At 33.9% G+C, this 26,611-nt stretch overlaps 4 protein-coding genes and 1 long non-coding RNA gene across 7 annotated transcripts; 1 reads left to right on the forward strand and 4 right to left on the reverse strand.

The window, feature by feature from the left end:
* Positions 1 to 1,188: 1,188 nt before the first annotated feature.
* On the reverse strand, positions 1,189 to 3,226 carry LOC122589530 (ubiquitin-like protein ATG12). 2 transcript variants are annotated; one of them, XM_043761830.1, is made up of 6 exons: positions 3,091 to 3,226; positions 2,881 to 2,939; positions 2,482 to 2,550; positions 2,314 to 2,376; positions 1,859 to 1,965; positions 1,189 to 1,392 (listed from the first exon to the last, which is right to left on the reverse strand). In XM_043761830.1, the coding sequence occupies exons 1-5, from the start codon at positions 3,125 to 3,127 to the stop codon at positions 1,906 to 1,908; spliced, it is 288 nt and encodes a 95-aa protein (XP_043617765.1). In that variant the 5' UTR covers positions 3,128 to 3,226; the 3' UTR covers positions 1,189 to 1,392; positions 1,859 to 1,905. The 2 variants fall into 2 exon arrangements, with proteins under 2 accessions (XP_043617765.1, XP_043617764.1); XM_043761829.1 differs by lacking the exon at positions 1,189 to 1,392 and having other exon boundaries at positions 1,658 to 1,965.
* A 1,561-nt stretch (positions 3,227 to 4,787) lies between these two features.
* On the reverse strand, positions 4,788 to 6,903 carry LOC122586999 (protein ELF4-LIKE 4-like). The gene is made up of 2 exons (XM_043759055.1): positions 6,508 to 6,903; positions 4,788 to 5,534 (listed from the first exon to the last, which is right to left on the reverse strand). Exon 2 carries the CDS (start codon positions 5,473 to 5,475, stop codon positions 5,134 to 5,136), a length of 342 nt encoding a protein of 113 aa, XP_043614990.1. The 5' UTR covers positions 5,476 to 5,534; positions 6,508 to 6,903; the 3' UTR covers positions 4,788 to 5,133.
* Positions 6,904 to 8,020: 1,117 nt separating this feature from the next.
* Positions 8,021 to 10,424, reverse strand: LOC122589797. Of its 2 annotated transcripts, XR_006322343.1 has the most exons (5): positions 10,317 to 10,424; positions 10,137 to 10,180; positions 9,687 to 9,747; positions 8,579 to 8,637; positions 8,021 to 8,477 (listed from the first exon to the last, which is right to left on the reverse strand). It is a non-coding gene; the product is annotated as an uncharacterized LOC122589797 (long non-coding RNA). The 2 variants fall into 2 exon arrangements; XR_006322342.1 differs by lacking the exon at positions 8,579 to 8,637.
* Positions 10,425 to 13,950: 3,526 nt separating this feature from the next.
* On the forward strand, positions 13,951 to 17,180 carry LOC122589018 (putative disease resistance protein RGA3). The gene has a single exon (XM_043761251.1). It carries the CDS (start codon positions 14,022 to 14,024, stop codon positions 16,827 to 16,829), a length of 2,808 nt encoding a protein of 935 aa, XP_043617186.1. The 5' UTR covers positions 13,951 to 14,021; the 3' UTR covers positions 16,830 to 17,180.
* Positions 17,181 to 19,140: 1,960 nt separating this feature from the next.
* On the reverse strand, positions 19,141 to 23,933 carry LOC122590220. Its single transcript, XM_043762553.1, has 8 exons — positions 23,819 to 23,933; positions 22,887 to 23,194; positions 21,874 to 22,071; positions 21,479 to 21,751; positions 21,266 to 21,368; positions 20,649 to 20,767; positions 20,383 to 20,559; positions 19,141 to 20,037 (listed from the first exon to the last, which is right to left on the reverse strand). Exons 2-8 carry the CDS (start codon positions 23,187 to 23,189, stop codon positions 19,291 to 19,293), a joined length of 1,920 nt encoding a protein of 639 aa, XP_043618488.1. The 5' UTR covers positions 23,190 to 23,194; positions 23,819 to 23,933; the 3' UTR covers positions 19,141 to 19,290.
* Between the last annotated feature and the right edge of the window lie 2,678 nt (positions 23,934 to 26,611).

Genomic DNA, 26,611 nt, shown 5'->3' on the forward strand with positions numbered 1-26,611 from the left:
GTTTCCAACCATAAAAATGTCTTGCCCCTTCCTTTTAAATGGACATTCCCTTTGTTTATCCCCAAAAAGTCCACTTATCAACCTAACAGTATGGGAGCCATTCAAGGAGTATTTCGACTCCTGGTAGTCAAGTGTTACATAACACTTGAAACAAATATATGAATGAACTAAATTCTAATTATATTTTTCATTGATGTAAATTTCATAAACTTTTATAATACAAATAAAAATATGTACAATTAAAGTTGAAAGAAAAAGATTTGAAAAGTCAAATTATGACCAAGAATAATACAATACAAAACAAAACTCATTGAATTGATTTAATATTTATAAATAAATAAATAAAACATATGGAGTATATGATTAATATGCGTTCTAGTTTTGTACAAGAGCAGTATATATAGAAAGAGCTATATATATCTCTCAGATTTGAGGTGTTGGTGATAAGGTATTAAAGGTGTAATGTATTGTATTCTTATTCTACTTGACAAAGACATGGTGGTTGTGCTAATATTGTTGATTAGGTTGCAAGTCAAACTATATCCAATCAATACTGATAGGGTGGGATCGTGGATTTATTGATGGTGATATATAAGGCATATAAACTTTGGAAAATAATTCCTCAAGACACAGTTTATTATCTATATTCGGAAGATATAAATTACTCGTATTAGTTATTGTCAAAATTTTGTTTGGATGAGATTTTGTCGGTTCAAGTTATTAGAGGTCTAGCAATGGTTTTTCAACCGCAAACCACCACTGGTGGTGGTCCTCGTCAATGTTACATCAACATCACATCAGAAAAATCTCTACCAACCACTAATCTTATACAACACCCTTAATGCATCATTAACCAATCACTAGTCTCATGCCCAATATTTACATAATGTTGCATTAGTAGTAATTCTAACTTTTCAATCATATACAACATCCTCAATCTAATCTTTTTTGAATAATGTATTTTCTTAATGTAACGTTTTTTTAAAAGAATATAACTTTTTTATATATGAATATGTGTTCTTTAGATTAATATTTAATTGAAAAAGCCAAAAATAAAAACACAAAAAAAGGTAAAGGGAAGAGGGCGCGGACGTGACAGTGTGACACTAATGTGACAAAGGTGATGAAGGGAGCGTAGGATAGGATAAGAAACTAAAACCATCTACTTCGTGATAATTATATATAAGTGCACTCACTCCCCAATGAGTTGTGACTTAAGTTATCTTCAAAAAACTATACATGCAATGAAAAATATAATGTACTTTAGTTTATTACTACCGTATAACGGGACTTGGCACAAACAATACATATTCTGCGAATATTTGAAATTTGCTCAAAGTTCCAACTGACCTTTAATGTGCTCTTTGGATGGGATGTCTATAAAAATGACATCTGTAACAAGACCAAAACAAGGAAGTTATTAGTATATACATACATGCATTTGAAACTCACCTGCTTCGCTCGTGCACAAGTACGCAATTAACATAACTTGGTAGATTATATGAACTTACAAAATATTAATACGGAAAAACAAATTCAATTGGCTTAACAAGTTTATAACTCCAACAACTTGTACCTAAAAAAGATAGCATAACTTGCACAACTAGGGTCATATAGTCATATAACAGATGGTATGAGCACACAAAACTCGAGACAGTTACAAAGTATAAAATAAGATATTATAAGGCACCACAATATTGTTTAAAACTCTGCTACTAGCATCAAACTATCAGATACAAAGTGACTAAACAAATGAATGAAATCAATAAGAAAGAAATAGCTATCATGGTAAAAGCCATGAGCTGATCAAACATTTTATGATTTCAACTTTTCATACAAGAAGATAGACTGAATATACCAAATGCATTTTTTTGTAGCTGTACACGCGCTTCTACATAGTCAAAGTTAGCCCCAAGCCATCGAACATGCATAGTTGACCACCAATTTCCCATCAAATCCAAAATTCTACAGCATCAAAGCAAAGAGCAGTTAAATGAAAGCATAACAACAATTACCAGATCTGCAACATATGAGTCCATCTCACTGAAATAACAATTTTATGCATGAAATGTTTGATATATTTTGAATGACAAGCCTGATATACTATTTTGAGTGTCATGCCTGAATAATATCTTGACTCATAAAATATGCAACAATAATAATGATCCAAAAGGCAGAGGCTATTATTTCACCTCTAATCGTAAAAATGTATCCGAGTAAAACTAGTAGTAACATACACCATCGAATGTATCTTTGTCTATTAGACAGAAAGAAGAAGGGACCAAATCAGAATGACCATAAAAAGAAACTTACATCATACAGGTCATTCACTAGTTGATCCGGACTCGGAGAGAATGCACTATTAACATAAACAAACTGAAAATAAAGAGAAGATCATTTAATAATGTGCTTAGCGATTATCGCACTCTGAAGTGGAGACCATAAAAAAAAAAAGAAAAAAAAAAAAGGTTAACAACTAACCAGAGTCTCCCTGTGAAGTTGTCGACGAAGAAAATCAATCACCTTGGAAAATTTATCAGTTCCAGCAATCTAAAGGACCATTTACATACTATCATATATTAATATCTTCTTCAACATATTAGTACTTCGATTATGATTTAGAAAACTACAATGATAAAGTATCCGTAGGGACCTAAATTAACAGCTTATTATCAAGGTTTTATAATCTGAAGTTCACACTTTCTTAAACTGAAACTAATTAAGCAAATGTAAATTAATATATATATATATATATATAATACTTAACATAAGATCATATTATATCACTGCTAAGGATGAGGATGAGCTAGGGTTTTCAAAAACCTAATCAATAAATTCCAAAAAATAATAAGTAATTAATAAACGTGAATCAGTCAGTACCTTAAATTTGGCTTGTTTGAGAATCGGAGCATCGCCTGTAGCTCTCAAATGCACAACAACTGCATATATATATAATAAACAATTAATATAATTATCAAGCATTATGTAAACTATCATTATTATTATGATTATTAACAACAAAATAGATAACGAATGAAAGGAGATAAATAATTAGGAGACAGAAAAGAAAAATGAATCAAAGTGAGTGACCTTTACGTGCAGCAGTCGGAGAGTCGGTGGAAGCCATTGACACACGGTTTCTTTCTTGTTCTCCGTCCGGTTGAGACGAATGTAATTTTATTTTCTCTCGGGTCGGATCCCTTTTTTCCTTCTTTGTGTGCTTTCTTAAATCTCATATTTTGGGCTTAACTTAAAAGCCCGTTTGTACATTTTTTTTACCAAGTTTATAACCATTAACGGTCTTTAAGCACTAGCTCAATGGTTGAAATATCATCCCCTTATTTATGAGGTCTTGAGTTTAAACCTTGGAGAGGACATAGGAAGTTCCTTTATGAGGGCTTGGCTTGGGTATACCCATGTTCAAGTCTAGGGGGCAGGGTTTATCCCTATTGATCGTCGTGCCTTCAGGCGGATTAATAGGGGTTTTGTCCCCATCGGGTATTTGAAATAGGCATATCTACTTCGAGGGAACTCAGCGCAGATCCGGTTAAGACAACGTATGCTAGACCTTCCGCTGTCGAATCGTGACACGAAGTTTTCAGCGAAATTCACCTTTCAATATATATATATATAAATATATATACGTACAAGTTATTTTAGGACCACTTATTTTATGACCAATTTTAGGACATGTGTTTTTTGTAACTTACTTACCACCATGATTTTCCGGTGGGCCCGTCACCGGAAAGTCTTAGTATTTTTACAAAAAAGTCTTGTATATCGTAGTAAATGGTGATGGTAATGTATAAGTTACAAAAAACACATGTCCTAATTGGTCTTAAAATAAGAGATGGTCCTAAAATAACTCACCCATATATATATATATATATATAATGGTTGGTTATTAAAAAAAAAAATTTAATAAGATAGAATAAAGTCCTAATGATAAAACTGATAAAACTGATGCAAAAAGGTTTTCTTAATGCACATTGATTTTCATATAAAAGAAAACAATTGTTTAATTTGTATTTGTCTTATTTGAACCCAAAACCTATATATAGCATACTATAATTCAAGTGAATTATTCAAAATAGTAATAAGTGACATAATGAACATAGCCTTTATTTGATAAGCAACAATATTAAGTCAAATCATACGTATAACTAATAGGATTGAAACAATTTGCGTTAATACACGGGTAGTAATAAATCTACAACATATTTTAGTCATGTATAATAAATGTACATATTAATATATTAATATATTATAGTGTAGTTTGTATCTCATGGGTTTGGGTAAGATCTTGCAGGTTTAATGGATTGTGATTTAACCCAAATGTTCCCACCCTGAGATTATCTTTGGAACTTAAGTCAAGCATATTTGGATGCTGTAAAATAATTTAAGTTGTGCACATATGTGAAATTAGAATAAAGCATTATCAAAGTGCAATTGGTACTATTGAGCCGACCAATTGGTACAAGCACAATGGTTGATGTAAAAGGGACAAAAGAGTCCAATGATTTCACAGGGATTATAATTACCAAAAGCTACTTTCGAATCCCCACTAAAAGCATCTTCAATTCAGACCTCATCCAAACAGAATCATCAACACTACAGCTCAAATGCCTTTACCTTTTCTTAGATTATGAGCCACTTTTGTTCAACTTATGTATGACCCAATTCAGTGTCCAACACACGATGATTCCATTAATTTCAGATATATAAAAGATACCCTTTAAAAGCAGTTACAACAATTATTCCGTGAAGTTTTAAAGAAACTGTGAATCTAAACAATTGCTGGTTTATTCAGAAAGAGTTCGAGTATTATTAATACATAAAAGCGGAAATTACATGGATTATTAATCAAACCCCACTGCATTTCTAATGAATTTCAAGATTTTGTAGGGTCCCTTGAAATCCAGGAAACCAAAACTATGAAATCTATGAACGAAAGCATGCTTACGACATGTGAAAAAGCTAACAAGACGTTTTAAACAAAACTTACAACAAGGGTATGATGTTCAGTAGCCTGGAATGCCAATTATGAAAAGGATATTCCTAACGAAAGGTGGTAAAAGGTCACGGATGAATTACCATAAACCAACAACTTACACACGGCACTTGCTCAATTGCTTAGCCAGACCTAATTCTCTTTTTGCCATCAGATTTAGTCGTGCCGCCTGATTCTGCTTCAGATGAAGCATCCATTGATTTGCTAAATGAGTTTGAGAGATCACCATAAAGATCGACCACCCTTTTAACATTGTTGTTGAGCTCTCTGATTAAACCGACATTTCTTGTCAAGTTAACGGGTAACTTGGACTCTTGGTTCTGGTTGATCTCGTTGATGAGCAGCCGGTTTTGGTCCAAAATGTTTTGTACTTGTACAAAGCTCTTTTGAAATGTTTGTAGTACTTTCCCATCTACTCCTAACTGTGATCCATTCCCAATTCCTGAAAATATATCTCCTTCCATTTCTTTTCCTTCTCTGATTTGCGTGTTGTCTTTAATCAAAACAACCCAATACTAAAGACCTGTAATTTTGTACAATAAACAAGATTGGAAATGAGTTAGCAAACATTCCAAAATTCCCACACATAACATCAGATACAGTTTCTTTATGGGTCCTAGCCATCTTTCGATCTCATCTTTGGGCATTGATCTGAATTAAGATAATGGCCATCTTACAATTCATATTTGGGTATTGCTTTGAATTCAGATAAAACGGGTAAACGGATGTTTTTTTTCCCCATTTGGGTAAACGGGTGGGCGAGTCTTTTGACTCAAATGTACCCAGCCTTATCCTTTTCCTAACCATTTCCCTAGTCATCCAAAAGATATTACCAAGTGAAGCTTGATCCTAGCGTTGCAGGTCGCTAGCTTGAGAAGAAAAATTCCTCTACGGGACTAAGGGGTTCTTGAGCATTTACCCTTTTTTTTTATCCTGTCGTGAGGAAATCATGTATTCTAACCACTAGTAATATTTAAGATTCAACCAACGTTTTTTGAATAACTTGTTAATTGAATTGTCTAAAAGCTAGACTAGATAGATAGATAAATCATAAATGTACATTTATGCGTTAGGTTCAAGATAAGGTGAAGGCAAGAATTGCCTTGAAGAAGATACAAAGATGCTAAAAGAAGAAAAATTAATCAAATGAATAAAAAAAAAAAAAAAATTCCCTGTCTAAGCAGTAAGGAAAAAAAAAAAAAAACTGTAGTTTAAAGAAATCATCAGAAAACCCAATTAAAAAAAAAAAAAAAAACACTTGTAATAAATTTCATGAAGTTGCAATTTCTCAAACACCTGGAACTGGAAGGTAATAAAAAAAGGATATCTAATGAAGATGGGTCAAACAAAGGATTGAAAATTCATTAAGATGGAAATCAGAATTCAGAAAAAGGAATACAACAATTATTATTAGAATGATGATAATGAAATAATAGAGTAATAATTAGAGGAAACAAATGATAATGATAATAATAAATACTCAATAATTAGGGTACCTGGAAAGGAAAGAACATTTATTGGAAAGGGAATCAATCACACGCAAACAAAAGGAGGAGGAGGAGGAGGCTGAGATTAAGCGATCACAGACCCTGAAATCATTAGAGCAACAAACGAAAGAAAAGAAAGAGAGATAGATAGATAGAGATGTACAAGTATTATTACACGATTGGTTGAATTATTATTTTATTTTGGTATGATGAGATTTGCCAGTACATACATACACACACGGGGTATGTGTGTGTAATTTAACGAGTACACTCCTGTGGGATTCTCCGCTATTTCTTTCTGATTAGAGTCCAGTCCCTGTCCTGTCCTCTCCTCTCCTCTTTTATTTATGGACCAAATTAAACTCTATAAAAAAATACGACGACTTTTCACACTTTATCTTTCATGTACCGGACGGATGGGATGAGGTTTGTGTTTCTTTTCTGGACCGGATCTATAAATAAATAATCCGACCTAATTCTTTTTTCTTTTTCGTTTTCCTAACAAAACTTTTTCATTTAATAAAAGGTCATCATTATATATTGTCTACCCAATCCTACTTTTTTGTATGTGCAAATCGTAGTTTTTTATTGGATAATGATTAATGAACCTAATAAGTATGTTTAAATATATGCCTTATAACAAGATGATGACAACTTGCATGATAAATTATAAAGACTGGCATAGAGAAAACTCATGTGACATATGTCAATCATCTAATTTATTAGGCTTATGTTTAAGTTTTGTTTTAGGTCTATCAATTATTTTCCTTTTTAATTTAATAAAGAAAGGTATTATTTATACAAAATATTTTTATCATACACAAAAAGACAAAATATATGCATTATATAAATATATTGTATAAATGTATAATTGTATAATTTTGTGTATGTCAAAAATCTTTTGTGTAAAGTTTAATACCTTCAGTAAAAGGAGATGATATAGGTATATCAACTCTATTTTCTTATTAAAACTTCATGACTTTTTATTTTTGTAAGTAACATTTTCACCTAAAATTTCTTAATATACTTTCACCTATAGTACTTCTTCACATTCATTATCATTACTGTTAATTTCCTATACTATTGACCTTAATATTTAACAATAAACATAAAAGTTTTCTTACATTAAAGATGAATCTATATGTATACACAAACCACAAACAAACTAGATCTATACTCGGTCGTTGACCGGGTTGAAAACAATAAGTATAAACTTAAATGTACACAAAACATGCCCAACTTTATATATAAAGATACAATGAGCGCAAACATCCATTTTTTTATAAAATATGTTATAAAGGTAATCTTAAGCATAAAATCTTAGTAAATTGTTGAACATGTACAATCGCATTTTGGTGGCCCATTGATAAAGAGTGTAATTTAAGAGTATGTGTAGATTGGAATGTCGTTTCTAAAAAATAAAATACAAATAAGAAAATCATATATGATAGTATTGTGAAGCAATACATTATCTAGTCTAGCTCATTAACCCGGGTTCAACCTAAGACATTTACTAAAAGTCTTGCAAACTAAAATATATAACTATATTATTTTGGTTGTTGATACATTATAATTTGACATGAATAATCTACAAATATGTTTACAAAAAAGGCTACCAAAATGGCTTTTCTTACAAACAAACCGATAGTTTTTAGTTTGTGCTTAAAAGAAAATGGATTACATAGACATGTATGGAAAATGATTGATCCTCCTAAAACTTTAGCCTAATAATCCTCCTAATACCACAACATTTTGACATGTGTAATCCACTCATTATCTTTCATACATCACCCCCTTGATTTTTCCATGTGGCTTCATCATATGATTGGGAGGATAATTAGGTTAATCTATTAGGAAGATATATCATTACTCTATTTAGCAATATGTTATTCCAAGTACTTTCTTGCCATGCTTCTCAACTCAATTTATCTTTCCTATGCTGCCTTTGATATCCTTAACAGCGGATCTTCAAAAAATGACTGAAGGAAACAAAACAACATTAAAAAAATTCAATACATTACAATGATCCAGCCTCAATTTCATGAACCATAAACACATCAACAACATCTAAGAAAGTAACCTTGGTAACCAATAAAACTTCAAAAGCTTCCTCGAAGGACCGAAACATGTGATTCATGGCTACATAAAAAAAATATACGGTGCATAATAACCAAATGGATAATGACTGAGCGGAATGGGCCTTATATACACATATATTAAAAAGGCATAAGATAAACAACTGATTAATAAGTTAGATTTGTACTTTTTTATGTTTTTTAAAAATGAGAGACACTTCAGTTATAGATCTTAAACAAAAATGAAGAATATAAGCATTTGGTGTTTATCCTGATATCTCCTTAGCCTTTGCTAAAATCTTTTGTACTTTTGTCCAGATAAGTAAGGACTAATTCGGTGATATCACATAAAGTAATATGTCTCTATAGGCTCATGGAAGAAGGCATGATAATAATAAGCTTCTAACCCTCTACTGCAGCCATGAAGGCTAAACCCAATTATTTATTGACAAAAAATCTACTCCCTGACAATAACTAATCCAGATAAGGTAACCCATTTAACCCTAACCCAAATTCGTCAAGTTGGGTTGCTCGGGTGTATGGCAGGTTTGCAACCCCATTTAGAGATTTTCAAACTCTGCTTAATTTGTGGTTTTAGGTGTTCGACATAGGTGCGATAATACTAATTCATGACCTATCTATATTTGTATATTTCAAAAACCAAAACCAAATTGGTTCCATTTCGTTCAGAAAAGTTAAAAGCAAGAACTAGGGGTTGCAACGGAAACAGAGTTATAGTTACACAATTCCATTGTAAGAATGGGGTGTTCCATTGCAAATTCCAGGGCTGCAGGTGGGCTCATTTCCATGTCAGGGTTTGGCAATGCAGAATTACACGATTTTTTACCTTTTGAGCCCACAAACTCAAGCTCAACAGGTGAGATTAGTAGCAAACATTGCTGAACGAATTCTAGGCCTTCCTAGCATCACTTACTTCAACAATGTTTAAATGATATTATCACCCTTATCTAAACACCACGATCACATAAAACCCGTTTCTACACCGTATTCAAAGAATCATATAACAAACAACATACCTTTCATATTAGCATATAAAAGATACAATCAAGTAAAAATATAATAAAAAGGAAATTGAAATAATCCGTTTTGAACCTTATGTTTCACTTTCTGACGTTGTGATGGAGGGAGATCATGATCAAGAGCATCATCATAACTACAAAAACCAAGATATAAAGTTTTAAGAACATCATCATATTAAGAAGGTTTAATTTAAGCAAAAGATGAGATATCAAGCTATCAAGAACAAAAGCTAAAGAAGGTTTAATTAAAGCCTCATATTGTTTGAGAATATGTCCCTGCCAGCCAACATTATAGCATCACAGATGTGAACAATTAAAATGGTGCATAAGTCACTTTTTTCATCTATTTTGTTTGTTTGAATCATGGCACATGTTCATGATTTTCTAGAGCAAGCAAAAACTCACTAATTACATTATCAAACAATACAAAAGATTTTTTCTTGAAAAACACTATATCATCATTCATCAATATATAATCAATATCAGTATATACAAATTCAAATTTCTTGAGATAATCACTAACTTGAATGTGGCACAAAATCATAGAGTCGATCTTCTCTATTGCACCTGCAATACATTCAGAAATTAGAAGAAAAAAAACGGTTGTATCACAATGAGATATTTGGTAATTACGATTCAACAATAACAATAAAACTTATATAGATAATAAAAAGTAAAACAAAACGAATAATAAATGATATACAGAAATATCGATGGGAAAGAAGGGGTGTCGTGGTGGTGGCGCAAATGGATGGAGATGGATATTGGTGGTGATTGATGGAGAAGGTGGCACAAATATATGATATAGGAAGTTTAGATGTCGAAGAAGTTTAGATGTCAAAGAGAGATAAAAACCTACTCGTATTTAGTTTAGAGGGTCAGGATTTATTTTAACTATAATTAATGGTCGAAGATTAAAACCTAAATATATTTTTTTCTCTCTATTATGATAGCCATTAATATATATAATTAAGTTTTACCATAAATTTGATTTAATTCTATGTTAGGTTTTGTGAAAAATTGGCATTGAACTTTGGAATTGATTTAGATATAAGTACTACTTTTAAAGATTCAAACATGGCAATTACATTGTATGATTTTATAGTTATATAGTATATCTATACTTTACATATGCGTGTATAAGTAGTTTCTGTATTGATTAAGTTGTGATATTAGTCACATGGATGAAATTAGTTAAACGTTTTGAACTTTTATATGAGAAAATAATAAAGTTTGGATCTTTTATAATGGGTGATCAGGGTAATGATATGTGGTTTTGATCTTCGGTAATGGGGCCATGGGGGATGAGGGTAATTACTAATTACACCTAGTTTAGGATATTTAGTGAAAATAGCGATGAATCCAATGATGAAGGTGAATGGAACTATTCAGATGAATCAGAAGATAAAACTATGTTTGATGGTGATTATTCTGATAATGAATATAATTTCAATACGTATGACAGGTCTTCCCTAAAGAATTTGTTTATTACGCATTACTTTTTCAGTTTTTTGCTTTATTTGGATCGTTTAAAGTTTACTTTATCTATTTGAATTTTATTTAGTTTTTATTTAACATACTTTGATTTTTTTTGAAAATCTTTGATTTATATATTTTGAGACTACACGTCCAATGAACAAGCTGAAGACTAAAAATAAATGTCATCTTAACCCACACAAGTGCAAGAAATTAATTTTAACAAAAGATTACATAACAATTACCGTCTTAATCACAATTAACGATATACTAGCACGTTACCCGCGCAATGCGGCGGTGATCGTGGCGGCGACGATGTGGTGGCAGGTGCGACGGTTGGTGATAGATGAGGCATTGATTGGTGTAGATTATTGATATAAATGGTTAATGAAGATATTTTAAAAGATGAATGATTGATAGTGTAACGTAATCATTAATGTTAAGGGGTAGTGTAACTGAAAATATCTGAGTGTTAAGTGAAAATATTATATATTTTAAGGGTAGTAGATTAAAATATTACATGGAAGGGCATTTTAGACATTTCCCCCATGTAACTTTCAACATGGGGGTATTTTCTTTAATAAGTAGTATAGATAAGTGTCGGTAACACGCCGTTTTAAAATATATATATATATATATATGTATATAGAGAGAAAGAGAGTTTGGTTATTGTAAAATAACTATTATGGTAAAACAAATAAGATAACATTCTAGCCTTTAGATTAAGTAGATCAAGATTCTGATTAATTAATTATTTTAAATTAAAATAATTAATAACTAGGGACATATTTGTCATTTGCTTTAAATTGTGTACTTTCTTTATTCCTAAAGTTTTGCCTTTTTCTGTTCGTTTATTCATTTTACTATTTCTCCTGTGATTAAAAAAGTACATAAAGTTAATAAAACAACAAATGTTGGATTCAGATTAAACCAAATATGCAGAACACAATCGTTGTAATTCACATTTGTGAAATAACACAATCTTGATGCACAACACAATCTTTGATAACAAAAAAAGAAAATGATGCACAATGATTAGAAAAAAAATGATGACCCACTTTTATTATGGATAACAAAATAGGAGAAAACTTGATGCACATCGTTGAGAACAAAATTGATGCACATTGTTGATACAAAGTAGAAACTGATGCACATAGCCACATATAATCAACATCAAATTAAACCAAAAATAAATCTAAGAAGAGATAATCGATTTTCTGAGATCTAAAGGTTTAAAGCACCGTATCTGTACACAATGATTTGTTTTCAAATCCAAAAATAGATAGAAGCAGAGTGCTGCGGACCATAGGCCGGTGGCACAAGACGACATCAGAGCAATGTCATACCGTGGCGGTGGGGCGTCGGAAACGAAGAAGGGTTTGGTGACAGTGAAGATTGAGAGTGGCGTGTGGCGGTGGCGTGCGGCCTGAAAGACTAATGGTTTGTGTCGTCCGACGATGGCCGGAGAAGAAAGGCGATGGTTGTCGGAGAGAGTGGTGGTGGGCTGTAGAAAGAGAGGATTTGTTATAGAGAGGTTGTGTTTGAAGAATGGTTGTCAACGTTGGGAATCATATATGTGGGGACAAAATAAGTATAATGGCTAAAACACCCTTAAACTTGAATTTTATTTTTTTGAACTCTCATGCCACATGTCAATTTTATGTGGTGTCTTACTTATCTTATGTTAATACTTATTTTATTCTACCCCTAACCTATATATATATATATATATATATACTAGGATTTTTTTACCCGCATGATGTGCGGCTGTTTTAAAAAGGTGCTCAATAAAGTGAGATTTGAGTTAAACTTGCTTAAAAAAAATTTAATGAAACGCTTAATAATATGCGAACAAATGAGTTAATGGAATTGATCAATAATGATCGTAAATAAAAACATATGGATGAACAATCTATTTAGTTTCACTTAATTAAATTAGCAATAACGTAATCATTATCCAATCATTAAACTAATTGTTATATACACTTGTTTTGAACTAACTCTTCGTCTACCATCATAATATTTTTCTCATCATCACAATGAAAAATTGTATTGTTAAAAAACAAAAGAAAAAAGAGATTATATTAACCATTATCATAAAATTCAAAAAAAGATAAAAGAATTAACCAAAAATTGTACATAATTTTCATAGTGATATGAACGAAAGAATTAACATAACTCTTTCAGAAAGTTATGATATTATACAAAGCTCTTAACTCATATAAGATGAATATAATTTAGTGGTGATAAAAAAACTTATAAACTTTAAATATTGCCACTAATAATTAATGCGATAAGAGTTCCAACTAACCAACGGTCTGAGCAAACTTTCATATAATCACCATAAAAAAAACGAAAGGAACTTCATATAAATGTTGAATAAAAAAGATAATGAAATATCATTAGGTATAGACGTGATTTTTTAAACTAAATGGAAGATATCATTTTATCTAATGAGAAGATCTTAGATTCTTACAATATATATATTTATTTATTTTCTTTAACATATATACGTTCATTTGTTTTATAAATATATAGTTTATTTAAAGTAAAATATGGAGTTGACACATAGGATAAAATCTTATGTGACAATTTTTTAAATTAATTTTAGATTGCAAAAGGGCTTTAAAATGCTTGGTTAACTATTGTTTTATAAGAGTTATAGATTTATAGATTTATATTTATATATTTATTCTTGCAACACCAATGACATGTAGTAATAAAAATGGATTGTAGTCGTCGGTATACACATTGGAAAGGGCCACTCATGAAGCTATTTTGTAAATACAAAAGAAAAGATATTGAAATTTCTTTTGTGACATAGTTCACGCGGTTAATATTGTAAGAAGTATATCCAAACTGAATATCAACCGGCCGGCCATATATCAAACTTAATTAACATATTTTAATTATACGTTTACATTGATTAATAATGGCAGACGATCTTATCAGAGTACTCATAACTCAAGCTACTTCCATCTTGATACAACATGTTCAACATGAGTTCACACAACTTATTAATGTCCAACAAGATTTTGAAACCCTCATCACCACACTCGAGTCCATTCGAGCCATCATCATCGATGCAGAGATGAAGGAGATTCAGAATCCAAGTGTCAAAATCTGGGTCAAAAACCTTAAACTCGTGTCATACGAAATCGATGACACGTTGACTGACTGGGCTATAGCTGCTCGTGAAGTCAACGGTAACACGTCAAAGTCTAATCTACGCACCAGGTTATGTTTAGCATTTGTTTTTCCTTGTGTTTCATCTAACCAAGTTGCCCCCCTTAGAAAATTAGCTAAAAAAATTAGACGTATAAATCAAACATTAGTTTCCGTTGACAATCAAAAGAATGCTTTCGGGTTTGCTCCTACTGACCCAGTTGATGATGAAGGGTTTGGAAACGGAACCACTTGTTGTATCGTTGAACCGTCAACGGTCATCGGAAGAGATGATGAAAAGGATCATCTTTTGAGCAAGTTGTTAACAAACGAGGAGAGTAGTAGTCCCCCAATTGTGTTTATTTGGGGGATGGGTGGCATTGGGAAGACTACTCTGGCTCAATTGATATTTAACTCTGTTGATGTACAAACACATTTTAAGATCAAAAAGTGGGTCCCTGTGGGGCGAACTTCTGATGTAACAAGAATTGCAAAGGCCATTGTGGAAGGAGTCGGGCCCAATGGATTGCCACTTGAGAATGTTCGTGATTTTGTAAACCAAAAGAAGTACCTGTTGGTGCTAGATAATGTATGGGAAGAAGATGTTAACTTTTGGAAGCCGTTATTTGCTGCCCTTAATGGAGGTGCACCTGGTAGCAAGATCTTGATCACGAGCCGAAATGAGGGAGTTGGAAAGACGATCAATGCTATCAGATTGTTTTCACTTCCCTCACAAGAGAACCAAACGGAAACAGCCATATTTATGCACCATTTGGGAAAGTTATCTGATGAAAACACCTGGACCATATTTAGAGGGTTTGCATTCGCAGGAAAGAGTAGCGAGTTCAAAGAAAGTTTAGAGGATATAGGGAGGAAGATATCAGATAAGTGCAAGGGTTTGCCTCTGGCTGCAGAGACTGTTGGGAGTTTCATGGTCTTAAAAGACACAAAAGACGAGTGGGAACATGTTTTAAATGAAAACATTTGGCAGTTGGAGGAGCCAGAAGCACGTGTTTCTAACCCTTTGTTGTTGAGCTACTACGCGTTGCCATCGCCCATGAAACGATGCTTTTGCTATTGTGCTAACTTTCCTAAAGATACAAGAATAGACGCGGTTAACTTGATTCAAATCTGGATGGCCCAAGGCTATCTCGGCTCAGATGGAAACAGTGAGGTGGAACTAACAGGCCGTAGGTACTTGAATAGTTTGGTTAGGCGGTCTCTCTTCCAAGATCCAGAAAGAAGCAAGGACGATGGCACTGTTGTAAGTTTTAAAATGCACGACATGGTTCATGATGTTGCCAGCTATCTGATGGAAAACGAGTGTTTGTTGGTAACGGGATCGCACCATGAAGCAGAAGATAGGAGGACGTACCATCATCTCACCATCACACATGAAGACGAGGGCACATTTCCTATTCCTACTAAAAGCCCAGAAGCACTTTACACATTTTCAATCCAATCTTTCCATGATTGTCCACAGATTATTGTTCATCAAGACTGTGTTTCGCTTCCACCAAAAATTTTCAACCACTTCAAGTATCTAAAAACATTAGATATGAGTCGTAATATGCTCTTAACGATTCCAGATGATATAGAGAAGTTGAAAAACCTGTGCTACCTTAACTTATCTTATAACCCATTGTCCATATTGCCCGAAACAGTTTGCAACTTGCTAAATTTGCAAACTTTAAAGCTTGTTGCATGTCATCATCTAACAGAACTACCTCATAGCATAGGCAAGCTCGAGAAACTGAGACATCTTGATATTGATCAAGCAAACAGGCTAGTAACTCTGCCAAAAGGTGTAGGAAAGTTAACCTCCCTTCGGACACTGAGCCAGTTTCTAATAGGAACGGAAGATGCATCGTGTAGTCTTGGTGATCTAAAACACTTGAATCATCTTCGAGGTCGTCTTGAAATAGCAGGCTTGAATCAGGCAAATGTAAGTGAGGCTAAGGAAGCCGAACTAGAAAAGAAGGAACACCTTGTTGATCTGCATATTAACTGCTCATTAGCATCAGGTGTGATAGATGTTCTCCAGCTGAACACAAACTTGGTTGCTTTACATATAGATCAGTATGGTGGCGAACGGTTTCCCAGTTGGCTAGCTTTCTTAACCAACCTAAAGAAACTTCGGCTCCAGGAATGGGCTAATTGCATCGGTTTGCCACCTTTGGGGAAACTGCCGTCGCTCAAGATACTCCATATTGAAGGTTTTAAGGCTCTTACACATGTGGGTTCTGAGTTTCTTGGAGTAGAAACTGAACCAAGAATAGGAGAAGCATCAACATCATCTATAATTGCATTCCCAAAGTTGGAGAAACTCAAGTTCTCACAAATGGAGAAGTGGGAGAAGTGGAATATGATGAAGGACATAAAGGCCATGCCATGTCTTCATTACTTGAAACTTTCACACTGCAAAACTTTACAGTCATTGCCATTGCAGGTTATAGGCTTACCAATCAAGAAACTGCGCATTCGCAGTTGTGTCATCTTGAAGCAACGATACCAAAAAGAGACGGGAAAGGAAAGGGAAACGGTATCACACATCCCAAATGTAAGGATCCTCTAACGGTCATTGATGATGCTGATTTGTTCCGATGTCACGTAAAATGGGGAGGAGCCCTTTGATCAACCTTTGACATGAGCATATGTACCAATATAGCTGATTAGAAGTATGGTAAAAGGTACATAAATGTGTGAATAGTGGTGTAAAGAGTTAAAAGTTCTATTTCCTGTTACATAATGTATACCGCATGTTTATTCAGTTAGCTATGATGGTGTCTGTAGTTCCCAAAAACATGTTTAGACGTGTCAGTCAGTCTATTTGTACATAAATTTATGGTACCAATATGAATTTTAATTCTCATTGTTGCAAGAAAGAATACATCTGAACTTCATGAAATACAAACAGATTAAATAACTGGCTAAGATATTTCTAAAGCATTTTGAACACTTTAGAAATGGGCCAACTTCTGATATACACAACTAATGGATCAGATGAGTTTTAGAAACTACTACGAGTACTTAAAAGGTATTGATAATAGTTCACACTTTTTCCTAATTAGAAAAGAAAAAGAAAGAGTATGAGTTTTACTCATGAATGTAGTAATAAGATGTCAACATCCCCGACTTCACCACTGATCTCAATGGGCCCTCTCATTAGAAGGAACTTAGGATAGGACTTTTAAGTTCTTCGGTAGAAAACTAAAAATCAACCATCGGTCAAGGTTTAGGTGAACTTCATAATTCCCCGAGAAACAGAAAGTATCCATCAAAACACGAAGGTCCTCTGCAAGCTGAAAATCTGGCACTCAGTAATGCTGCAAGACTAGTTTGAAGCTTCTTGAACTCAGTATTGAATCTCTTTTGCAGTGACAATGTATCCCCCAAGTATTCTCAAAACCTTAGCAACCATTAATCGCCAAATACTCAGCCTTGGCTTGATTCAGATCATATGGAATGGCAACTTGTTCAACTTCTGTTCCATAATCGAAAGCTATTTCCATCCCAGAGTTATGGATGGTGGCTTTCAAAAAGACAATTTCATTAGAGTTTGCTTGTTTTGGCCAAGTAAAGACATATAGTAAGAATAAATCTTGTCAATAGGAACACGCCGAAACATGGAATTAGCAGTAAGCAAATTCTTCTTAATCCTTCCATAATCATGCTAACAACACAGGCAAGCTATGCAATGTTTCGTAGCTACGAATGTTTCATACAGTTTTTAGGCATTTAGACTTTATAAGCCAGATGACCATTTCATCCGGAATACCATTCCCATCTATTTTTTCCTTCACTTCCTGCCAGATCCATCTTGAATAATCACACTCAAAAAACAGGTGGTCAATTGAAGGATTGCTATGGCTGCAAGTGTTTACTGGGTATGGAAGGAAAGAAAGAAATAAGAGGCTTTTTTGATAAAGATAACTAGTATTGTACCCGCGCGATGTGGCGGCTGTTTGGTGGTGATGACGACTGGTGGTGGTGACGGCGGTTGCGGTGGCGATGAACTGTTGGTGGTGGTGTAAGTAACTGATTTAATGTAATTGATGTAAAGGGGTTTTGGAGATATTTTAAAAGGGAAAATGATAAATCCTCCTAATCAATCCTCCTAAAAATCCTCTTAATATATCCACTTGTTAACACAAGTAATCCACTAATTCTCTTTCCTAATCTCACCCCCTGATTTTCCACATGTCACGATCCTATTAATTAGGAGGATTTTTAGGCTAACCAATTAGGAGGATTGATCATTACCCTTTTAAAAGATAAAGAATTGATGATGTAAATTAATTTATCAAGGGTAAAGTGGTAATTTTGCATCTAACACTTTATGAGAGAGAAAATGATAATTATTATAAGATAGTATAGACTAGCCTAAGGAATAGATTAGAGATAAGATATTGGAGATTATCAAGTTTAGATTGCTGAAATTGAAGTTCAAGAATTGTAGAGCCTTTGATGAGTTAAAAAAATGGGATGTTTCATAGCTACGATGAAGAAACGGATGACGAACCCAAGACTTGAGTGTGCCAACGTCGTCCTCCCACGACGCAGTAAGGATGCGGCTACAATGCATCGTTGGCAGTCCTCTAATATATCAAAAAGAGGTCTTAATATAATAAAATCTGATTTTACCAATAATAAACCGGAAAAAAACATAAACTTTAACGATGTCATTAACTTTGTTATATGTTGACTAAAGAAAAAAAATTGGTTACTGGAAATTATGTCATAAAAAATTACTTTGGATAAATGTGGAAACTTTGAGACTTTAATCTAACTTTTTCATGTATACATGAGACTTTAATCTAACTTAAATCTGATACGTGTATACTTGACTAAGAAATGTACTCCGTAATTTTGACTTCTGAATGAGATGGATCAAGAAACAAAACTTTGGTTCCACTATAAACACAACAAACAGGACACATCTGTCACTGTCTGCAGATGTGAAAACATTATGAGTTGGTATGTCTCAATGTCTATGTACAACAAGACTCCCAACAGTTTGACCACAATTATGCATGCTACAACACTAGGTCGACTTTTTTAGGGGTACTAGGACTTTGTAATGATGTCTCTTCTTTCCCTAGTTCATGAATCAATTTTTCAATCTGGCGTCTATAAACAGGCATAAAGTGATCGGCTATCATACTGTGTGATAATCTAATTTTACTGTACAACGATCGTGGGGTTAGAAACAATGCTACTTGGTCTTCTACCACCTGATCCTGGTCGTTATCTGTATCACTTGAAGATGTCTCATCATCGGTTTCACTCTCTACTACAACTTGTGGGATTGTAACTATATGCATAATCTTGCCTGCTGGAAAAAATCTATGTGCCTCTTTCGATTTTTCAGGTTCATTGTTTTCCAACGGGCTCTTACGACCCTCTGCAATAGCAGCCTCCTCTTCTTCCCTCATTTCCTTTGCCACATCAGCCTCGTCGCCTTCACTTTGGTCATATAGCTTCCGTTCTAGTTTTTCCCATAATTCGTATTCGGTCATTCTATCTTCATGAGTACTTGGCACGTCAGCATCAACCTCTTCATCATTAGAATGCCATACACTTGCTTCGTCTGATGAATCTACAGGGAGTTCAAGAGCTGTCGAAATGCTTTGGTTTTCCGAGTTAGAAGAAGATGGTTGTGTAGAATTGGCACTTGCAACAACAGTTCGGCGTCGGGGCCCCATGCATGCCCACGATGATATATCTATAGAAGGGCGTGACCACGCAGCTTGAGCCATGCTTTGAGCTCTCCTCATCACAACCTACAATCACCATCATATACAACTTCAGCATATTCTCAAATGCCTACTAAAGCGGGAAGCTTCAGACCCTTTACTTGTGAACAAGTTAATTCGGGTAGCGGGTTAAATAATAAAAACAAGCGGAAAGGATTATATGTTAAACAAAGTTTGCTTCCAATGCTTACACTACAACATATTATTTCTTAAATATATGATCATGAAACAATAGAACTTATATAAACATAGTCATCGCACTATATAGTTATTATCTATAAAAGATCTAAACCATAAATGAGAAGTGTTTGTATCAACCAAACTCGACATGTTTTACCAAACACTATAAGTAGAAACAGAATGAGGACTCACCTGTGTACCACTGGAAACAGGACGAAGAATTTGACCAGCTCCAGCAACCTTTGCTTTAGCACTTGCAATTGATGGAAGTCGAGAACCCAGTGCGGATGCAGATCGATATACAGTTCTAAGGATTCTGGTGTGCTCAATCTGAGTCCTGAGATCATTTAGCCAAGCCGATGCTGTAACCTATACAAACAATAATATCCTCACCATTACGCCCATAGAAAAGGAACCCAAAATGTACAATTTTTAGCACTCAAAACGCTCAACGTCACCTCTGCACGTAAATCGTCCACTGAAGCAGCTGAAAACGTAGGGACCAGATCAGCTCCATTTATAACAGATGTAATAAACTCATTACCCGAGTCTGCCAACTCCCACGTCATACAAGCACCTAATCATATACATAGTGGCATTTAGCAATGATAATTCAACCCATTTAATTTAGATCTGACTTGCCTGATATGTGCCATGTTTCATTCTGAAATACTGTTTTTTATGTTAAAAAAACCAAGTAAACAAACAGAGAGCTGTTGGGATATAAATGCATACATAAGCCAGCTAGCTAAAAACCCAAAATGTAAAAGTAAAAAACCTCTTGAATCATTTTATTCAGAAAATAGACTACTATTACAGGTAATGATATAGTTTTTGCAATCATATTTAACACCTACTTGTCTACACGATAACTAGGAGAGGTGTTGCAGATCAACCAAGACAAACTGACCCATTTTAATTCATGCAACCCACCGACCCACCCATTTTCCCATTTCTAATTATATACAATTCTCAAGAACCAACAAATGTGGAGAAACAACTATTACGAGCCCAAAAGACATTACATATGGGAAGACTGGGACATCATATCATAAGCAAATAAAAGATCTTAAACCTGGAGCGAAAGTAACACAAGTGGTTGTAGATAGTTCTTTCTGCTCCCGCAACATATAAGTTAGAATGGCAGCAGTTCCACCACCCAAAGAGTGTCCAACAATCTGCATGCATCAGATATGAACATTTTTAAGGACTTGTACATCATGTATCAGATCTCATAGTACAAAAGATGAAATGACAAAAGATTACCATACTAGCTTACGGTCAATACCTGAAGTTTATAATCAGGATGCTCTTCAAATGCTTTAAGTAGAAGAGGTGTTGCAAGCTTTGCAATCCATCGAGCAGCTGCAACCATTCCACAGTGAGCATAGCCTAAAATTACATCACTAACACCTCCCTCATGGACGACTGTATGATGAAATGGTACTACTGCTCCAGTAGCAGCTGTTAGAGTATCCTTGATGCTGTGAGTTCCACGAATCAATAGAAGAAAGGTTTTTGTTTTGTGGTTGACTAAGATTGTAAAAGCTGGCTTTAAAATCTGCAAGCAGAAAGAAATAAAACTAATTTAAGGTCAGATATATGTCACTTTCATTAAAATGTTACCTACAAAACTTATTACAGAAATTAGTTATTAAATTCTGGTGGGCAGACAAAACTTACTCCAGCTTTGGGTTCCTGAATAAGAACGTGTTCTGGTAAGAAGCCTGTCTCCTCTAAAAACACAGGAAATGTTTTTTTTGAAAAATGCCAGCAAAGAGTCAACAAGTCCAACAGATATCTAAGCTCGAAAACTATTTCAGGTCCTGTAAGCTGCAGGCTCTCTTCACCACCAAATACACTACTAACATGCAAATGCCCCTGCAAAGGAATAGACCGTGACAGTGACGAACTAGCATATGTTTGATAATAATAATAATAAATAAATAAAAAGCTGACCATTATCAGAAATTAAGACTTATCGTCATTGTTGTACTAAAAGAAAACATTTTGCTTATAGAGGATTTAAAATACTTAATTACTAGTTGCCCAAAATTGAACCACAGTGAAATCAAGATCACAGTCATCTCTATATGTAATATGGGGAAAACGATCTGCCAATTAAGCTAGAGAAGTATCAACACATGATTGTAAATTCAAGACAGATGCTTGCTTATCTATACCAGCAAGGCATCACTTTCTATCCTATATATACTGGAGTGCTTTCCACAAGAAACTAGATTAGCACCAGATTCACGAAAACCTATTTCCAAGATTATTTCATGTTGCAATCATCCATCTATTTCAATCGCAACGGAATTACAAGGGTGGATAATTGTAATAATCAATGTCAAGGGGGCAAATTCGACATATATATGTAAGTTAGGTCAATCTAATACAGTTTTTTCCGAACTGATACAACCGGTAACTAGAAAGCTCAACTAATGAGAGAAGAGTATTAACGGCTTAAAAGTCACCCAGTGTTTTCAAGTGACTACAATCTCTTGAATCGTTTTATTAAAAGAAAATGCACAACAGCAATGTTAGCTTACATGTAATTGGTACCGACGAGTTACAGACATACAGATATCAAAAAGGCCAAAGCAGTAGGTTCTTTACTAAGTACAAAAATTAAATCAGATAACAACTTGAATGCAAAATTAACACACATGAGTAGCAAATGATCACATGCTAACCTGTCTTTTTAACAAATAACTGATCCCAAAAGCCAAATCTCCAATAGGCCACTTCCCCAAAGTCTCCGAATACGTAAACCGTAATGTCTCTGACAAAGTTGAAATAGTTTCCAACCATGTAGCAGGAGCTTGAATTAGTCTATGAGAAACACGTTCAACTCCTGCAGGACCGTGACTTTGCACAAGGCTATCACTTTCTTCATCATCTTCGGCTGTAGTAGGAGACGTTTGTATCTTCTTATTTAACGTATAATATAATAGAGCAGCAGCACCAGCTGCATAGGCCATAGTTGCTGTTGCCATGATATCTGTAGCAGAAACACAATAAGTAACATGAATGTCAAACTCTACAAATATCCCTTGCATAATTCTTAAAGTTTGATATACACAACAAAAAAAAATCATTCTAAATCGGGCAAAACACTTTGGACTAAAGTTGCATACATTCCAAAACATGAAATAAGTTGTACTTTTGCTGATGTGGCATCCATACAAGTTGCCATATTCGAACTATACATTTCCTAACAATTACGCTAAAGCCGGTTTATGTTCTTTAAACACGGATAATCTAATATACTGTAGTGTGAATATAGAGAAATAAAAAAAAAAAGATAACGTACAAGAAAATTTCTGCTTTAAAGAAGCAAACACAATGCTTTTACAAAACAGCAATAAAAACAAAACAGTAACAAGTATTAATTTTTTAATCAAGTATTAAAATTTAAGTCCTTAAAAGTTGATAATGAAAACAAGGATCAATCGAGAAAAATGATTTCTGTCAAAAAGCAAATAAATTTATATTAACAAAGAACATAGATATTAAAAAGGAATAATTACACAACCAAAACCCTAAAAACCCAGAATTCTATATGACATAATTATTAAGATAATAAATTAACCAGGAATACAAAATAAAAGAATTGATGACGAACCTTAGAGAAATCTAGAAGGAAATATACGATCTTGGTGATGAAATAATTAAAAAGAGAGGTTGATATTTTGATAATAAAAATCCTTGATAATAAAACAGAAGAACAACAAGGGGAGAGTGGGTTCGAATAGCAGCAATAGAGATAGATGGATACAATAACAAATTAATTTAAGGGAGTGGTTTTGTTTGATAAATAAAGTTGCGATTTGTTACAAAGTGTCATGTGTGTGTATGCAATGAATTATAACCGACCTACCTTATTTGTTTTATCATTCACTTTTTTCTATTTATTTTTCTCTTTCGGTTTTGGTAACTATGATACCAACAGGTCCAACACATATCCAAAGAGTTTTAAGTTTTACACTGTGTTTTTTATTATGTTTTTTAAAATGGATAAATAGAGAATGATGAGGTAAGAATAGAAAAAATTTAATTTATTTCAAATCATTTTAAATATGAGAGGAAGTTATTTAGAATAAAAATAATTAAAAAATCATTTTAAATTATATCATTTTTTTTCCATTGATAACAATCACTAAAAAATACAATATATATTTTAGAATGAATAAATGGCATGAAAAGTATCCAATTTATCCTTATTTTTCAATCAAGATATTTATTTTTTTATTTCTAAGGACGTTCTTTTTTTTCCTTTAAAATAAAAATTTTGTAGGTGACCCGGTTACCTTTGTTTAGCCAACTGGTCAACTTTTTTTTTTTCTTTTTATCATATGACAAATTGTTGCTTTCATACATCATTCATTTATCTTTGTTATAATACTCATTCATATAACAACAATAGAAGCAACGAAACAATAGAAGCAGCAAAATAAAATAGGTCCTCAGCATTAACAGTAAAAAGAAAGTACAAATCCAAATGTAACTAACTTTTTTGTACAAACAAATCTTGCCGACCACCGAAAGAGGGAAAGAGAAAAGGGTGGTTGGGATACATAAATACTTACATCTATATCAACACAGCCAAAACTTTCGTTTACCACGACCACCACCGCTTCATCTTCTATGTTCTTCCGCACGCCACTTTCGTTGGTGTGTGGTGGATCTTGCTGCCTTTCCTGGTGAGTGTCGGGGTTTCAAAGAAGGTATTCGAGTTCAGATCTTGTTGTTGGGTGCCAGGATTTCAAGAAAAGTTAATGGGTTTGGATTTTGTTGGTACCGTTGGGTGTCGTCATACCAACAAGATCCAAACTCATTCTACTAAAATTCAAAAAAATTTAGTAACTAGCTAATCAACCCGAGTTCAACCTGGGTCGTATAATTAAAAGGTTAAAACAAAAAAATATATAGATTTATGTATGTAATCTAGGAGAGTTTTATGTATGTCTGGTTCAACCCTATTTGATTCTTTGGCTTGCTGTGAGGGGATTTAAGGGAGTTCTTACACATATCGGTCGTAATTGTTGGATCCCTACTTGGTTGTATGCACATGGTGAAAGGACCAGACTCGATAAACCGAAAACATAAGAAATTTTTTTTTTATTATTTCCCACTGCGCCGCAGTGGAAATCCTCGGCCAAAACATGAACCTGCCCCACTGCGCCGCAGTGGGTTCGCTACATCTCTCACTGCGCCGCAGTGGGAGGAACCAAAACTATTTCCGTGGGAATCCATTGCGCCGCAATGGGCAAAATCACCCCCACTGCGTCGCAGTGGACCACCTGATCAGCAAACCTAAACCATTCCAACACTTGAACAAACTTGCAACCTTCACAATTCAACATGAACTTGTAAAACACATTTCAAAACTGACCAAGAACAATATAGACCCATTTTGAACCAATTTACAACATAACTTGTTCCAACTTCTAAGGAGACCATCAAATGGGTCATTTACCCAAATCGACATACTTTTCGCCCAAAGTTCAATTCACAACCTTTCCAAAAGACTTACACTTAACCGTTTGCACAATTTTAACAGAAACAAGACCATCAAGACAAAATGTATCAAAAGCCAAAGGGAGAGGGACTTCTAAGCCTCTAATACCAAAGTAGCCATTCATCCAAGAATGACCTAATACCTTCAAGTCTTGCAAAAGTCAACTTCAAGCTCTACTAATCTTTCAACTCAACCACACTAGTTCCTTCTTTCGGAACTACCTATAAGAGAGTAAACAACTAAAATATAAGCAAAGACTTAGTGAATATACTTGCATACATTTACGGATACGAAGGAGGGCTAAGTACAAGGACTTTTACATGTAACCTATGACATCGTCATGTCACATTTACATATTCACCTTGTACACTAACAACACATATATGGATCCATATAAGCTAAACAACATAATCTGTAATCAACACGATTTTATCAACTGAATTCACATCAACAATGGTGTTTGGTTAGTGTGTGTGTTCTTGGTGTTTGTGTGTGTGTTGAGAGAGAATTGGGATCAAGTGTGTGTTATTCAGGTGTAATGGTATATAATGTATGTTAAGAGTTATGCTTATTGTTATAATTTCTAAGAGATTGAGGGCTATTTATAGTCTAAACACATCAACTATGCTAATTATCACAATTAGCCTCTCAACCTTAGAAATTATCAACTCATGACTTAACTACAAGTAAGTCCATAACTTAAATTACAATGTATCACTATTTTTGGATTTCTAACATTCTCCCCCTTAGTGATATATTGTAAGGTCTGAAGTACGTGTTGTTTTGTCTTGTAGGAATGAATTTGATGAGCCCGGTGATGAAGACAATTGGTGAGTTGAAACAAGTCTTCAAAGCTTTCTCATTGTCTTTGGAAAACTTGATTCAGTATTGGTCTTG

This window comes from Erigeron canadensis, chromosome 2, assembly GCF_010389155.1.
Source record: "Erigeron canadensis isolate Cc75 chromosome 2, C_canadensis_v1, whole genome shotgun sequence".
Classification (NCBI taxonomy): Eukaryota; Viridiplantae; Streptophyta; class Magnoliopsida; order Asterales; family Asteraceae; genus Erigeron; species Erigeron canadensis.

What these genes read in the sequence shown, in the direction of transcription:
- LOC122586999 (XM_043759055.1), bottom strand. Translation starts at nt 5,475, where the DNA reads ATGGAAGGAGATATATTTTCAGGAATTGGGAATGGATCACAGTTAGGA.
- LOC122590220 (XM_043762553.1), bottom strand. Translation starts at nt 23,189, where the DNA reads ATGGCAACAGCAACTATGGCCTATGCAGCTGGTGCTGCTGCTCTATTA. An exon ending in TTGTGTTACTTTCGCTCCAG is followed by an intron (nt 20,768 to 21,265) that starts GTTTAAGATCTT and finishes GTATATGATTAG; the next exon opens with GTGCTTGTATGACGTGGGAG. An exon ending in TGGACGATTTACGTGCAGAG is followed by an intron (nt 20,560 to 20,648) that starts GTGACGTTGAGC and finishes TTGTTTGTATAG; the next exon opens with GTTACAGCATCGGCTTGGCT.
- LOC122589530 (XM_043761830.1), bottom strand. Translation starts at nt 3,127, where the DNA reads ATGGCTTCCACCGACTCTCCGACTGCTGCACGTAAAG. An exon ending in TCCGACTGCTGCACGTAAAG is followed by an intron (nt 2,940 to 3,090) that starts GTCACTCACTTT and finishes ATATATATGCAG; the next exon opens with TTGTTGTGCATTTGAGAGCT. An exon ending in AACTTCACAGGGAGACTCTG is followed by an intron (nt 2,377 to 2,481) that starts GTTAGTTGTTAA and finishes CTTTATTTTCAG; the next exon opens with TTTGTTTATGTTAATAGTGC.
- LOC122589018 (XM_043761251.1), top strand. Translation starts at nt 14,022, where the DNA reads ATGGCAGACGATCTTATCAGAGTACTCATAACTCAAGCTACTTCCATC.